The sequence below is a fragment of the Crotalus tigris genome, unplaced genomic scaffold (genome assembly GCF_016545835.1).
Source record: "Crotalus tigris isolate CLP2741 ecotype Arizona unplaced genomic scaffold, ASM1654583v1 scf7180000017883.2314494, whole genome shotgun sequence".
NCBI classification, from domain to species: Eukaryota; Metazoa; Chordata; class Lepidosauria; order Squamata; family Viperidae; genus Crotalus; species Crotalus tigris.
In genome coordinates this window covers 502,576-517,639 of record NW_024096700.1, presented here as the reverse complement: position 1 = coordinate 517,639, position 15,064 = coordinate 502,576, and the positions used below count along the sequence as shown (strand labels likewise).

At 37.9% G+C, this 15,064-nt stretch overlaps 1 protein-coding gene across 11 annotated transcripts in view; it reads left to right on the top strand.

The window, feature by feature from the left end:
• ANKRD26 (ankyrin repeat domain 26) overlaps positions 1–15,064 on the top strand; it is a 120,283-nt gene that overhangs the window by 91,269 nt on the left and 13,950 nt on the right. For all 11 annotated transcript variants that reach the window (XM_039343958.1, XM_039343956.1, XM_039343957.1 and 8 more), the window contains one exon: positions 1,342–1,588. In XM_039343958.1, coding sequence (XP_039199892.1) covers positions 1,342–1,588 — 247 coding nt within the window. The remainder of the gene's footprint in view (positions 1–1,341; positions 1,589–15,064) is intronic.

Sequence of the window (15,064 nt, the reverse complement as noted above, 5' to 3'; positions counted from 1 at the left end):
TATGAAATGAACAGAACCTTGCTGCTTGCATGCTGCGAATGAGAGAAAGGTAAATAGATTTCATCTGCCTTGTGAAGTGATGGTTAGGTTTGATTTAGTATAAATTATATCACCCCACCCTCCCAAGCTGAGCAATCTTCTGCTAACTTTATTTCCCTTTCCACTTAAAAGGGAAAGGGGGGGGAATTAAATGTATAATTTCTAATGCCAAATTTGGAAGTCTAGCTTGTGAGGAAAACTATAACATCCATATGATTTTTGTACCATTACATAAAATTATTGATTAGTGCATACTTAAAATTTGCACAGAGTATTTTGTTTTGCAAATTAAATGTAACATCGACATTGAAAAATTGAACATTAATTGAAAAAGAAAAAAATAGAAGGAAAAACAATTACTATGTTAAGGACTCCCAATACATATCGATTAATATTTTGTGGCAGGAGATACATTCTATTAAGAAAAAAAATGTCTCTCCTTGTGTTTTATTGATATATATTTTTAGATATATATCCTGCCTTTTCTCCAGGAACTCAAAAGGCATATCATATCACTCTCTCTCTTTTTTTTTTTCTCCATGATTTTGAGATAGATTGAGCTGTGTGAGAATGATGCTCTGTCAACATCCAGCTCGAGAATCCAAATAAAACTCCAGGTTCATTCCATTTCCAAAAATCTTACTGTTTATTGAATACACTGCATGGTTATGTCGAAGCAAAACTAACTCTGAGGTTCCAACACCAATTTGTAGACTTAAACAATACTTTTCCCAGCCAAACCCCCAATGTCTTACATAATTCATATCAACGTTCACTTTGTTATGGGAACTGTCTGCTTCAAATCCACACCTGCTCTGGTGTCCTTGACGAAGCTTCAGGGTACTTTTAAGCATGTTTACCAAGTCAGCCCAACTCCAGTCTTTTGGGATCTGTCCAGTCCAATCATCGTAGTGACTCTAATAATTTATATTGAGGTTTCAAATCAAGGAAAAGAAAGACTTCATATTTTCCTTTCCAAAATCCCCCAACTACTATTTTAATTTTTACAGGGTGTTAACTATGCCTGGACATATAGCTTACTTTAGCACAGGAGGATAGAGAAAATTGTCAGGAGAATAGAGAAAAAAACAAATATTGATTTTTAATTATCATTCCAGAACTTGGAACAGAATAATGAGGCCTCTATTTAGACTTGGTAAAACCCTGGATAGATACATTTCTGGAACAGGTTAGAGATACATTACATTTTGCCTGGAGTTCTGACTTTTTATTAAATAAAGTGTATCATTATTCTAAGATGATATCTTGTTTAACTACTGATTTGTTCCAAACCTTTTGCAGAGCTAATGCGAAGTTAGCAGAAGCCAGCACTCAACTCTATCATGAGCGTCACAAAAACAAATCTTTACTTGCCAACAGCTTTTTAAGTGGAAGCCTTTCTTCAAGTCCTGTCTTGGAAACTGTTCACATGGGAAATCTTGGCAACAATTTAGCATTAAATAAATCTCTTAACCTTGGAGGAGGATTTCTGAACACAAATGGAACTGCATTAGCCTCAAAAAACAGAATGGAAGCTTACTTAGCCAAGGTTAGTAATTGTGAATGTCATTCTAAGCTGTAATTTCTGTTCTAACTTTAGATTATATTTAAGTGAATAGTTATTTCATTTTGCAAACAATCTTTAACTCCTTACCTTATCTTAGGCACCGTATTTTTCCGTGTATAAGACACACTCTTGTATAAGACTGCCCCCAATTTTCTAAAAAAAAAATTCAGAAAGCAACATTTTAAATATTAAACAAACCGCATCTTTAGTTTTGTGCATATTTTCTATTTTATTGGTAATCAAAACAATGAAAACAGACCACATCTTTAGTGGCAGTAAAACAAGTGGCCATACCATCACACAAGGGGGGGGGGCGACTTCCTCCAATCAGGTGGCAATCTGTGGGCTTAATCCTGCCCACCCCCTCAGCAATCAATCACTGTACTGAGGTGGCTTCCCGGGGCCTCTTCACCAGGGCCTCTTTCACCGAGCTGCGCCGGTGAAAAATGGGTCATAGAAGGCAGCTTCAGTGGGACTGGCAGCTTCTTTGGGGCAGCGCGATCCTCCAGCATCAGGCAGCATCTTGGGCCAGCGATATCCTCCTGCATCAGGTGGCATGGCAGAGGCATGTAAAGAACTCATAGAGGCATGCCCTGGGCTGTGGAGGTTACCATTCTTTTTTCGTGTATAAGACGCTGCACTTGTATAAGACACACCTGATTTTTGAACAGGGTGTTTGCAGGAAAAAATAGCGTCTTATACTTGCCCCGCTTTAGAGACTCTTATGCAGAATTTACAAATAGCTGCAAAAAAATAAGGTTTACAACTTAATAGACCAGATGATATGTAAAGTCCATCAAGAAGGCACAAAATGCCTGCCTTTTTTAAAAAAAGCATGCAATTCTTCTGTTTGCATATATAATAGCACTTTTGATAGAAATAAAGACTCCAACTTTGATACAAACATTTCTGTGAAAGATCAGTGTTTACTGCTGTTTCTTCCTATAAATACTACATTCTGACTTTTATAGGCTATGTTGCCGTTCAGTTTCTTTGTTTGTTTAAAATATTTAGATAACCTCCCATCATAAATCAATTATGGGAGGCTTACAACCAGTAAAACAATATAAAAACAAAAAAAGCTGGCACCACAGCCACATTCTCATCCTAGCTTTATCATGCCCTATTCCAATGTTTGGGAGAAGAATCAGGTTTTAAGAGCTTTCCTAAAAGACAGAAGGCATGGGACCTGTCAGTTTCAGGGGGAAAGGCATACCATAGGGCAGAGGCTTCAGTATAAAAGGTGTACTTCCAAAGACTCCAAGATGGCAATGCTTAAGGAATAGGACCTGAAATGAGCCTACCCTATTCCTTCTGTTGGGATGGGCAGATAGGGAGAGACATTTCACAGTTATACAATTGTACTTTAATAATGATGATGATTATAATAGCAACAATGCTTTTAATTCTCTACATTGATTTGCCATCACTAGAAACTGGTAATAAGTTGTACTGTTATTTAACACTTCATTTAACAATAAGAAAGGAACAATGAAACAAAACAGTGAAGTGTATAATAAATTGCTAACATATAATAAACTAAAGAATGAACAGAATATGTGAATTTGAAACTTCCTACAACAAGTTCAGTAGTGAACAAATTAGTCCAAAATGAAAGGGGAAGAAAAGGAAGTAGCAGTAATAAAAAGGAATCTGAATGTAAATTAATGGAAGTTCAAGAAAAAATGAAAGATAACATAAAAAGAACTGGGAAGATGAATAAGAGTGGTTGAAAAGGTAAGGGAACAAGGGAATTGTATGCAAATCACAGCTTTTTCATTCCCATGGTGTTTTTTAGATATTACTGTTTAATTAAAATAGAAATAATAGCAGAAAGCAACACAACACATTTATAAAGCGTTTTTCCCAAAAGCATTCTAATCAGAAACCCCTAAGTAAAGTATTGACCTTTCTGACCATGATACTTCCAAATTAAAAAAAGAATAGGGGCTTTTGCAAGTTGTTTTCTGCAATCTTCTCAAGCATTCAGTTTCTCAAATTATTTCATATAAGTCTGAATTCATTTCTAATTTATGTCTTATGAACTTTCAAAATCTCTCCAAAGCACAGTCTTTTGCTATCTAATGTCTATTTGTGTTAATGTGACTGTTGAATTAATTACCCTACCCTGCTCTCCCTCTCCCCTCACCCAATATACAAAGACATTATACAATACCACTAAAACAAACTTTATTTAAAAATTGGGGGCTTTTGGAGCAGAGTGGACAAATGGATTGAAATTGGTAACTGTTTGAATGATGTTGCCTGGTAAATCAAGATGTTAAAGATACTAAAGACTATAATGAAGAAATTCCTGTTCTATGCGGTTATTCTTGTAGACATATAGTTTCTCCGTGATGCTTTTCAAAATATTTTGTTTTATGATTTTGCTTCTTCCTTATTTTGTATTATTTTTCTTTCAGTAGATTATCCATGCCTTCTATTAATTTTTCCTTAAAAATAAATTATTTGACCTTTTATAAATTGAGAACATATCTGTTTAATAATCATTTAAACATGAAAACTTGAGAAAGATGTATTAAATGTGTTAGTATTCTAAAAAGCTAATTACTTTTAAATCATGATTTTAATGTGATGTTCAGTAAATTATGTGGCTGTAAAGTACAATTTTTTTCTATTTTTTCTTATAGCACAGTTACTACCTTGATAAATGTATGAAATCATGACACTGACATTTAAATTATGCTAATTTGTGCCTTAAGAATGGAACCTTTGCCACATAATATAATTTTAAAAAAATGGAAGAGATAATAACACAGCTTTTAACATTTTATTACATTGTGGAAATGTTTTTATTGTGCATAGTATGTTCTAAGCCATTTTGAGTCTAGAAGATGTAGCAGTGGGAGGGAGGGAGGGAAGAAAGAAGGAAGGAAGCTTTATATATTATATTTTGATATAATATATAAAGCTAGCTTGGAATAATTCAGGGAAAGATATTTGAAGATCACATAAATTCAGTTCCTGTATGTGGACCATCTAAATTTTAAGAACTAAGATATCTGATCAATGCCTTAATTATAGTAAGAGAAACTGTTAGAGAATTTTAATTTCTCTAATTGGTGAAAAATAAATCAGAAGCTCTTACAGTTGACTGCATTTAGCTGATTCAAACAACTTTATATTTATATAAAAATATTTACAATACCATTCTTCTTTACAGCAACATAACTCAATGAAGTCTTCTTACAGAGACAGACCAGAGACAAAACGTGAGACTGGAAATCCAGCTCCTAACTCAATACTCTTTTTGCACAGACTCAGTAGCACTTTCTTCACATTGGCTGACTGAGTTACCACATGACTCTTCCTGTTCATGAATATTCCAACACTCCTCCCTTCATGACAGGAAGAGACATCAGACCTATTAATACATTCTTTAATTGTGAAAAACCTTGTGCCACTAACCTGGCCTTATACTGTATATCATTATTTGGCAATGTCTTTTTTATATATATACCCACTTACAACCCACAGCTTTGATTCCCTGTGGCAAAGTCACTGATTTAAATACTTCATGGTCTCCCATGGATTTCATCTCTTTATCCATGGCCTCCGTCCATTTTTCTTGTTCAGCTTTTGGTAATGCCAATACCTCTTTATAACCTCTTGGCTCATACCACACATTGCAAACCTTTACCTTGCTGGCAGAATACCTGTCAGGTGGAATTCCTTTGTTACATCGCTCTGACCTACGTGGTATTAACTGCTCCTGTGTCTCAAGTCTTTCTGGTTTCATGTCTTGTTCAGCCTCTCCTCCCTGAACATTGACATCTTCTATAATCAATTTTTTATCATTAGATGAGTTACTGTCACTAAACAGATCACCCTCATTAAGTGAGACATACCCAGAATTTGCATTAATTCTGTCCCAATTTTGTTCTGCAAAATTAGCAGACCTTGAAATAACAATTCTTTTACTTCCATCACTAAAGCGATATCCTTTTGATCCTGGCTCATAGCCCACAAACCTGAGCTTTCTTGCCTTTTGCTGTCCCTTTCTTCTGATTGCTTTTTGGAATATGTACCCATGCAGTACTTCCAAAAATTCTCAAATGTGCCAGTGATGGCTTTCTCCCATATAGAATGGCATATGGAGTATTATTAATGGAGGAACTCCACAGCCTGTTAACTATATAATTGGCAGTCAATATGGCTTCTCCCCAATATGACCTGCTCATACCAGAATCCTCTAACAATGAATCTTTCATTGTTTGCAAAACACCATTCCTTCTTTCAGCTACACCATTCTCTGCTGCTGTGTAAGGATTTGTACATCTGTGTCTTATCCCCAACTGTCCCAACCATTGTTGGAATTTAGTTGACATAAATTCAGTACCTTTGTCAGGTTGCAACTGACACACTTGTTGTCTGTACCTTCTCTCTACAAAACTTACCCACTGTTTGAATTGTTGTAGCACCTCTGTCTTTGCTCTAAGCAAATAGCAAAACGAATACCTGCTATAATCATCAACAATTACCAGTGCATATTTTGCTCCTCCCAAACTGGCTTGCATAGGTCCCACCAGATCTGCATGGACCAGCTCTAGAACTCTTTTTGTTTGTCTTGTGCTACATTTACTAACTGGGAATGCCTTTGACTTTGATGCTTTGCATACTGCACAGTCCAAATATGTTTTGCATCCCTTTAAATTTAGCCCTTCTGCAAAATCTTGCATTTGCTGCAAAACTTTAAAGCTTGCATGGCCAAGTCTTCTATGTAGAAGATGAACACATGAATCATGCTATGCAACATTCTTAAATATATGGGAACATTGAACCTTTTGTCCCTTCAATACATATAGATTATCTTCCTTTATGCCTTCTGCACAAATATTCCCATTCCTTTTGATCATTTCCCATTTACAAAAATGACCTCAAAACCTTGGTTGTCTAAATTAGACACACTTAACAAATTATGTTCCATCTCAGGTACACAAAGCACATTGGTAAACTTTGATTCCAAATATGGAATTTTTACATCGCCTTTTCCAATGACTTTTGCTTTCTGGCCATTTGCCAAAGCCACAGCTTCTTGTGCTACTGGAAGAAACCTGCAAAATAATTCAGTCATTAACAATTGTTTGACTTGCCCCACTATCTATTAGCCACTTGTCTCTGTTGTTGCTATTGCAAACTTTTGCAACACCAAAATGTTCCTTTTGCAAAACAGTCCTTTTTCCTTGCACAAATGTCTTTTTCTGAAAATTGTAGCAAGTCTTTTCCCACTGAGCAGCTCTCTGCTTGCAAAATCTCTCCTTTGTTGCAATTTGGTCCGGGTCTGATCTGCTTCTTTCTTCTCCTCTGGAGACTTGCAGTCTGGACCCCCTCCTCAGGAATTTCTCCTCCTCGTGGCTGCTTCTAAAATGGCATTTTTCCTCTTCATTAAGCAAACATGCCTTTAAAGCCTCAAACTTTAAGTCTTGTTCTTCTTTGCACTCAAATATTGCAGAAACTGTGTCCCAGGTTTTATCTAAACTGTTCAACACCAATAAAACCTTCTGGGACTCAGGGAATTTAATCCCACGTTGTTCTAAGTCCAAAAATAAACTTTGTGTTTTATTTAAATGCTGTTCCACAGATTCACCTGGTTGCAAACAGGCCCTGTAAAGTTTTCTTGATAATTGCACTATGTTGCAAGCAGAAACATTCACGTGCACAGCTCTCAACTTCAACCAAATCTCCTTTGCAGTCTTTAAATTTGCAACATTTAGAAATTGGTCATCATCTCAATTCAAGATAAGATAAGCCATGGCTTGATCATGGCTTTTCTGATCTCCAGCTGCAAATAGTTGTGGTGGATTTTCTACAATATACCACAGCTCTTTTGCTTTGAGCAAACATTCCATTTTAGCAGCCCACACAATGTAATTCTTCTGGCCCAAACAAGGCACACAGCTTTCCTTAATTTCCATTGCAGCCATTCTGCTTATTGTGCCTTGTTCTTATACTTTCTAAACACAGGCAATTTCTTCCAGCTTTAAATTACAATGCAGTCCTTAGTAAGCTCTGGGCCCATAACCTGTTAGAGAATTTTAATTTCTCTAATTGGTGAAAAATAAATCAGAAGCTCTTACAGTTGACTGCATTTAGCTGATTCAAACAGCTTTATATTTATATAAAAATATTTACAATACCATTCTTCTTTACAGCAACATAACTCAATGAAGTCTTCTTACAGAGACAGACCAGAGACAAAACTTGAGACTGGAAATCCAGCTCCTAACTCAATACTCTTTTTGCACAGACTCAGTAGCACTTTCTTCACATTGGCTGACTGAGTTACCACATGACTCTTCCTATTCATGAATATTCCAACAGAAACATTTTCCAATTTGTCTATGTCCTTAGAACAAGGATCCCAAACCCCCAGGCCACAGCCCAGTGCCGGGCTATGGCTTGTTGGGAACCAGGCCACACAAGCAGTGAGCGCATGCATGTGAAGCTGTATATGTGCAAATGGCATGCGCACACTGGAAATTATCTCCTTGCCGCCCCCCACCACTGCTGATCCACAGAACCAGAAAGGTTGGGGATCGCTGCCTTAGTACATGGCATAATATGCTTTTATCAGAAGTGAGGTTGACTCAGCTTCCATCCTTCTTGAGGTCAGTAAAATGAGGACCTAGATTGTCGGGGCAATATTCTTCCTTATTCCTAAGTCAAGTTTGCTACTTAAAGGGGACTGATACATTGACTTCTCAATATGGTATGTTTTGTTATTGTCAGGGTTCCGACTGATGAACACAATGAAGTAAACACAGCTGAGATGATTAAATCTCTAATGCAAAACTTTACTGAGTGCACCATTTTGGCACTGATGAAAGTGAGGGTTTTCCACATATTTTGCTATAGTAAAAGAATAAAAACCTCCCTCCCCTCTTTGTGCAGGTCACGGTGCTCAATTGTAAGTTAGGTAATTGTTATGAGAGAATCCACAATCTTCAATAAACATAACTCTGTGTGTCCTTGCTTCTCATGAAGTAGCCAGTAGGTGCTAACGGCTCACATTCCAATCTTTTCCCCTCCCCTTAAGCTCTTGGCAAGCTACAAAGCAATTATGTCTGGACCAGCCTGGTCACTCTGCGAGGCTTGACAGGCAGGCTCCCTAAAAAACCAGAAAGAACTTGGAAAACAATAAGTACAAATTATTTTCTGCAATATTCCTTATCCTGGTGGTCTTGGCTTCTGGGGGTACTAGGTGATCTGCTTTAACATGGTGAGCTTTTGTCCATCTCGTCTCTGAGATCGGATAGCCTCTCCATTGCACTAAGTACTGTAATCTTCCCTTATGTATTCTAAAGTCTAAAATTTGTTTTATTTCATAATGCTCGTTACCTCCCACCATGATAGGATCAAGGGCTTCCCTTTCAACTGGTCTCATCCTGGATCCATAAACTGGATTCAGCAGTTTACAATGGAATACTGGGTGCACCTTGCCCAGTATCCTAGGTAACTGGATTAATCACTTTCACTATAGGGAAAAGCCCTATGTATTTAGGACCCAGTTTCTTACATGACAGCCTCAGATTTAGATACTTTGTGGAGAGATACATTCTGTCTCCTACATGAAGCACTCCCTGTGGCGCTCATCTCTTGTCTGTCTGCTTCTTTTGACTTTCTGTTGCTTTGTCCAGGGCTTGCTTTAGATTGCCCCAGATGCTTTGGAATGAGACTACCCAGTTAGCCAATGCTGCCAATGAGGAGGGCTCTTGCGGATCTTTGGCATGGGCATTAATTCTACCCCAGTAGCCACTTTAAATGGGGTGAATCCTGTGCTACTGTGCACTGCGTTGTTGTATACCATCTCAGCAAATGGCAGGAGTCCTACCCAGTTAAACTGTTGGTATTTTACATAGCAATGCAGGTACTGTTCCATCATTACACTGGATCATTCTGCAGCTCCATTTGTACTCGGATGAAAAGCTGAACTAAGCCCCTGAGAGGACCCAATCATCTTTATAAACTCCTGCCAGAACCAGCAGTGAATTGAACCTCTCGGTCTGAAATGATGCACTTGGGCACCCCATACAGGCAGTAGATGTGCTACAGGAACATCTTTGCTAGCTTCTGTGCTGAGGGGAATCCAGGGCATGCAACGAAATGGGCTTGCTCGGGAAAAGGTCCATGACAGTCCACGATATTCTATAGCTTAGGTAATCTATCTAGTCTTGTGGAACTCGCACTTTGATAGCTTGGTGTACAGCTTAGGGTCCAAAAGTTTTTTCAACACTTGCCTTAGAAGTTTTACATGTTCATCCATTCTCTCTGAATAGATGAGGATATCACCAAGTACACAAGGACCCCTTGTATAGGTGCTCATGCAGCACCTCATTAATAAACTGCACAAATACTGCAGGGGGCCTTTGCAGCCCAAAAGGCATTACTTTAAACCAGTGGTTCTCAACCTTTTTAATGCCGCGACCCCCAACCGGTCGTAAGTTGAGGACTACTCAACTGGTGCAGCACCGTTTGCAGAATGGGACTTTTGGTGGGCCCAGCCGGGCAGAGACAGCCTGGACAATTCCTATTGGCTTTTGAAAGCCAATAGAATTAGACTCTATTCAAGAGAGTCTATTCTATTGGCTTTCAATAGCCAATAGAATAAAAGGGAGTAGCACAGCTAAGGAAAAGGGGGAAAAATGGCGGACTGCATTGTTTGGCGATCCCCGTGAAATGGTCCTTCGACCCCAAATGGGGTCCCGACCCACAGGTTGAGAACCACTGCTTTAAACTGATAGCATCCCAGCGGGCAGTTAAAAGCGGTTTTCCGCTCGTCGCCATCTTTAACTCTCACCCGGTAATATGCCTCCCTCAGATTTAATTTAGTAAACACCTTCCCCTTTGCCAAGTGGCCTAGCATGTCCTTCATGAGTGGGTGGAGGTACATGTTCTCCACATACACACTGTTTATCCCACGGAAATTAACACACAATCTCAGCAACCCATCTTTCTTCTCCTTAAACAGCACAGGGGCTCTTGAGGATTTGGCAGCTTGGATTAAAGCCCCTGGCCAAATTCTTGTTGATATAGTCCTCAGGTCCCCCATTTCCCTTGGCATCATTGAGTACATCTTGGGCTTGGGAAGTTTGGCCCCCGACAAGATCTCAATGGCACAGTCTGTGGGGCAATGAGGGAGCAGGTTGTTGCACTCCTTCATGTTGAACACCTCCATTAAATCTCATTATTCTCTCAGAATGGGTGGCAGCTCTGCCGACCATTCAGACGTGGTTTTGCTGTGCTCGGGGCTTTCCTCTTTCTGTGGTTCGGGTTTGTCTGGCTCTCTTGCTGGGGGGGGCTTCTCCATTGCCATGTTCCCCCAGCAAATATTAGGGTCCCACTTCGTTAGGATAGCTCCAGAATTACTGCCTCGGCCATTTTGGGGGTGACCACAAATTGAATGATCTCTTTGTAGTTTGACCAAGCGCATCAGCTTGGTCAGGTAGGAAGTGAGTAGCCCTCCCATTATCGAACCATCTACCTGTTTGAACCTCATGGACTGGCATAACTTCCTCACCCACAGCCCCAGCTTCTGCACTGTCTGTAGGCTGGCCAGGCATCTAGTGCATCCCGAGTCTATTAGGGCTTTTACTACAGTCTTTGCCCCAGAGCGGGATATTATGATTTCCATTTGGATGGCTAGGGGTTTGATGGGCTCACTTACCATCGGGTCTTCCTCCCCTTCGCTGTCACTTTTGTAGAAGATTAACTGGAACTCCTCCACGGTTGGGGTTCCCTCCCCTTCACCGCTCAGAAGAGTTCCTTTTAACCATATATGCTACAGCTAACCCTCTAAAATATGCTTTGGCTATTTCCCATATGTTCTGAATTGATGTCTCTTCCTTTTTATTTTCTTTAAAGAAAAACTCCATTTCCTTTATTGCTAGTTCTACAAATTGTTTCTCTTTTAACAAAGATTGATTCAAAGTCCATCTTGATTTCTCTTTCACCTATTTCCAGATCAGCTTTATCAGATTGTGATCTACCCAAATGTTAAGTTCTAACTCAATGTCATATATATTAGTACTTAGCTCAGGAGACATTCGTATCATATCAATTGTAGACCAAGATTTATGTCTATTCGAATAAAATGTGTACTGGATTTTTGGGGGGTTTCTTTCTCTCCAAATATCCTGTATGGAAATTACTTCTGTCATTCTAAAAAATGCCTTCGGGAATGTCTTTCTTCCCTTTTTCCCTTCTTTGCTGCTTCTATAATCTAATTTTCTATCTACAATTGCAGTAAAATCTCCTATTAAACAAATGTTTTGATGTTCCATTTTAATATTTTCCTGTGTAATTTTTGGTAAAATTCTTCTTGTTTATTATTTGGTGCATATATTGCTACCATCAGTATCTATTTTTGATTTAATTCTACCATTAGGATTCTTCATCTGAATAGACCTGTTTGGATTCCAATGTCTCTTTTATGTATAAAGCGACTCCTCTTTTCTTTTGATGTGCTAATGTGAAATAACGTTTCCCAATTTTTGGGCATTCCAGCAGTTTATAGTGTTGTTTTTTATATGTGTTTCTTGAAGACAAATTCTATCTATCTTTAATTTCTGTAATCGTGCAAAAAAAATTTTTTTATTTTTGATGGGGAGTTCAATCCATTTATATTCATTGAAAGAATTCCACTTTCCTTCTCCATCTTCTTTACTTATATTTAGGTGTTATTCTCCTAGTTGACCTTTCCTACCACTGTTCTTTTATCATCTCTTCTCCTTCTTAATCTGTGTTATCAGTTTTAAAAATGAATAATTCTACAAAATTGAGCAATACTGCACTGTTTTATAAACACTGAATTTGAATCAAATTTGCAAACTAAATGGGGCAAAAGATGGAATAAAAATCAATGGAGTTTATTTAAATCACTTAAGTTTCGCAGATGATGTTGTTCTCCTCTCACAAGACCCAGAAGAGCTACAAATACACATACAAGAGCTGCACAAAGCAGGAGAACCATTTGGCTTAAAAATAAACCTGAAAAAGAGCCAGGTTTTATTTAATAAATTCACTAAAGAAAGAATATATATATATATATATATATATATATATATATATATATATATATATATTCAATAATGATGGTGAAAATGCGACTCCCGGGCATAATTATAAATGGAATGAATAAAGCGCGTTCACCAGGAGAGTTTAAAGTTAAAATACTTCAATTAAATACTTCAATTATATTAAAAGGTTGCCAAGCTTTCGTTGGGATTACTATATTAAAAGGTTGCCAAGCTTTCGTTGGCAACGAAAGCTTGGCAACCTTTTAATATAGTAAAATACTTTAATTGAAGTATTTTAACTTTAAACTCTCCTGGTGAACGCGCTTTATTCATTCCATATATATATATATATATATATATATATACATATATACATACATATATATATATATATATATATATATGTTAGTCAAATAGTAATGATCACCAAGAGAGTATCTATAAAAATAGAATTTTAATCCACCGAGCTTTCGTCAAACACAATTGACATCGTCAGGGTTAAAAGGTAAGTGCCGGGGGAGAGTCTTATATTGTGTTTGACGAAAGCTCGGTGGATTAAAATTCTATTTTTATAGATACTCTCTTGGTGATCATTACTATTTGACTAACATGAATATTCCCAAGAGTCATGTTTTTGTTTTTATTTCCAATCATATATATATATATATATATATAAATATATATATATATATATATATATATAATATAGAGAGAGAGAGAGAGAGAGAGAGAGAGAGAGAGAGAGAGAGAGAGAGAGAGAGAGAGAGAGAGAGAACTAGACGTAGTAAACCACTCCATATACCTTGATCAATGGATCTCCAGGAAAGTGATACAATAAAGGAAATTGATTGGCATGTTAAATGTGGTTGGCAGGCATTCAGCAAGCTAAACATAATTTTCAAGAACAACTTCCCCCTATGCCTGAAGAGAAAAGCTTTCGATCCATGTGTGCTATCTGCTCTAACATATGCCAGTGAAACATGGACATTAACTTCACAATCGATACAAAAGCTATGAGTGACACAAAGAGCCATGGAAAGATATATGCTTGACATTACAAGGTAAGATAAAAAGGCCTGCACATGGATTAGAGAACAAACAAAAGTATATCATCAAGAGAGTAAAAGAATTGAAATCAAAATGGACTGGTCACATAGCAAAAAGAACTGGTGGCAGGTGGGCCAAGGCAGTCATAGAATGGATCCCACTTGATAAAAAGAATCCATCAACAAGCACTGCAGGCCCCATTGGCAAAAGAAAACTCAGGACCGTATTGATTGGAAATGTGGAAGAGGCCTTCATCCTGCGGTGGACAGACAATGGCTAAAATGATGATGCTGATGATGATGGATTCAAATTTGGGTATGTGATACTGGATCGATATGAGCAATTTTTCTGCTACTTCTTAAAGGTTCCTATTCAGCTCCTTTCCCATAAAATCCAACATAGAATGTCAGGAGATTTTAAATGTAATGGACTGCTGCTTAGGCATCCCCCTCCCCTTTCCCTGCTCATCAAGTAGGGATACTTTCTACTCTTCAGTCCTCTGTGCAACATGTTCACCAGGCTGAAGATAATCCTGCAGAAGTATTGAAAAATGCCCAGCCAAGCAGTGAGGAGGACTTAAGTGGGGGATTTGCCTTGAATCGTTGCACAGCTGCAAAAGATCCATATCTCACCCTCCTTCAGCAGCTCCATAGAACTTTATTTATCAAGCAATCTGGGGAGATTCCTATTTTATAGGCAGAATATAATAAAGTAGTTTGAACACTACAAATGTGGATCCAGTTGTTTGCACCTGATAGAAAGGAGGTTTCAGAAATTATTGACATTACTTTCCTCAGAAAGTTAAAATATTGCCTACTTAGTGGCAGACACTACAAAAATTAAAGTTGTATTACTACTTCGCATAGTTTTGCACAAATAAATATTCTGGCATTTTCTAGAATTATTTCTTAATTCTTGTTATTTAAGTACACAGAAACAAATTATTGCATTCAAATTGAAGCAATTTAATTCATGCTTTGTTGATGAAATGAAGAAAAATGGAGCTCAATTCTATCTGTATTACTTCAATAGGACATTTTTATATTCTTCACTGATGGGCATTTCTCTTCTCAGAAACTGCCCTGATTGAAAGAACAATATAGTTCTATATAAGGATATATAGCAGTGGTTCTCAACCTGTGGGTCGGGACCCCATTTGGGGTCGAAGGACCATTTCACGGGGGTCGCCAAACAACAAGTCTAATTCTATTGGCTTTCAAAAGCCAATAGGAATTGTCCAGGCTGTCTCTGCCCAGCTGAGCCCGCCAAAAGTCCCATTCTGCAAACGGTGCTGCACCAGTTGATTAGTCCTCGACTTACGACCGGTTGGGGGTCGCGGCATTAAAAAGGTTGAGAACCACTGATATATAGCAAT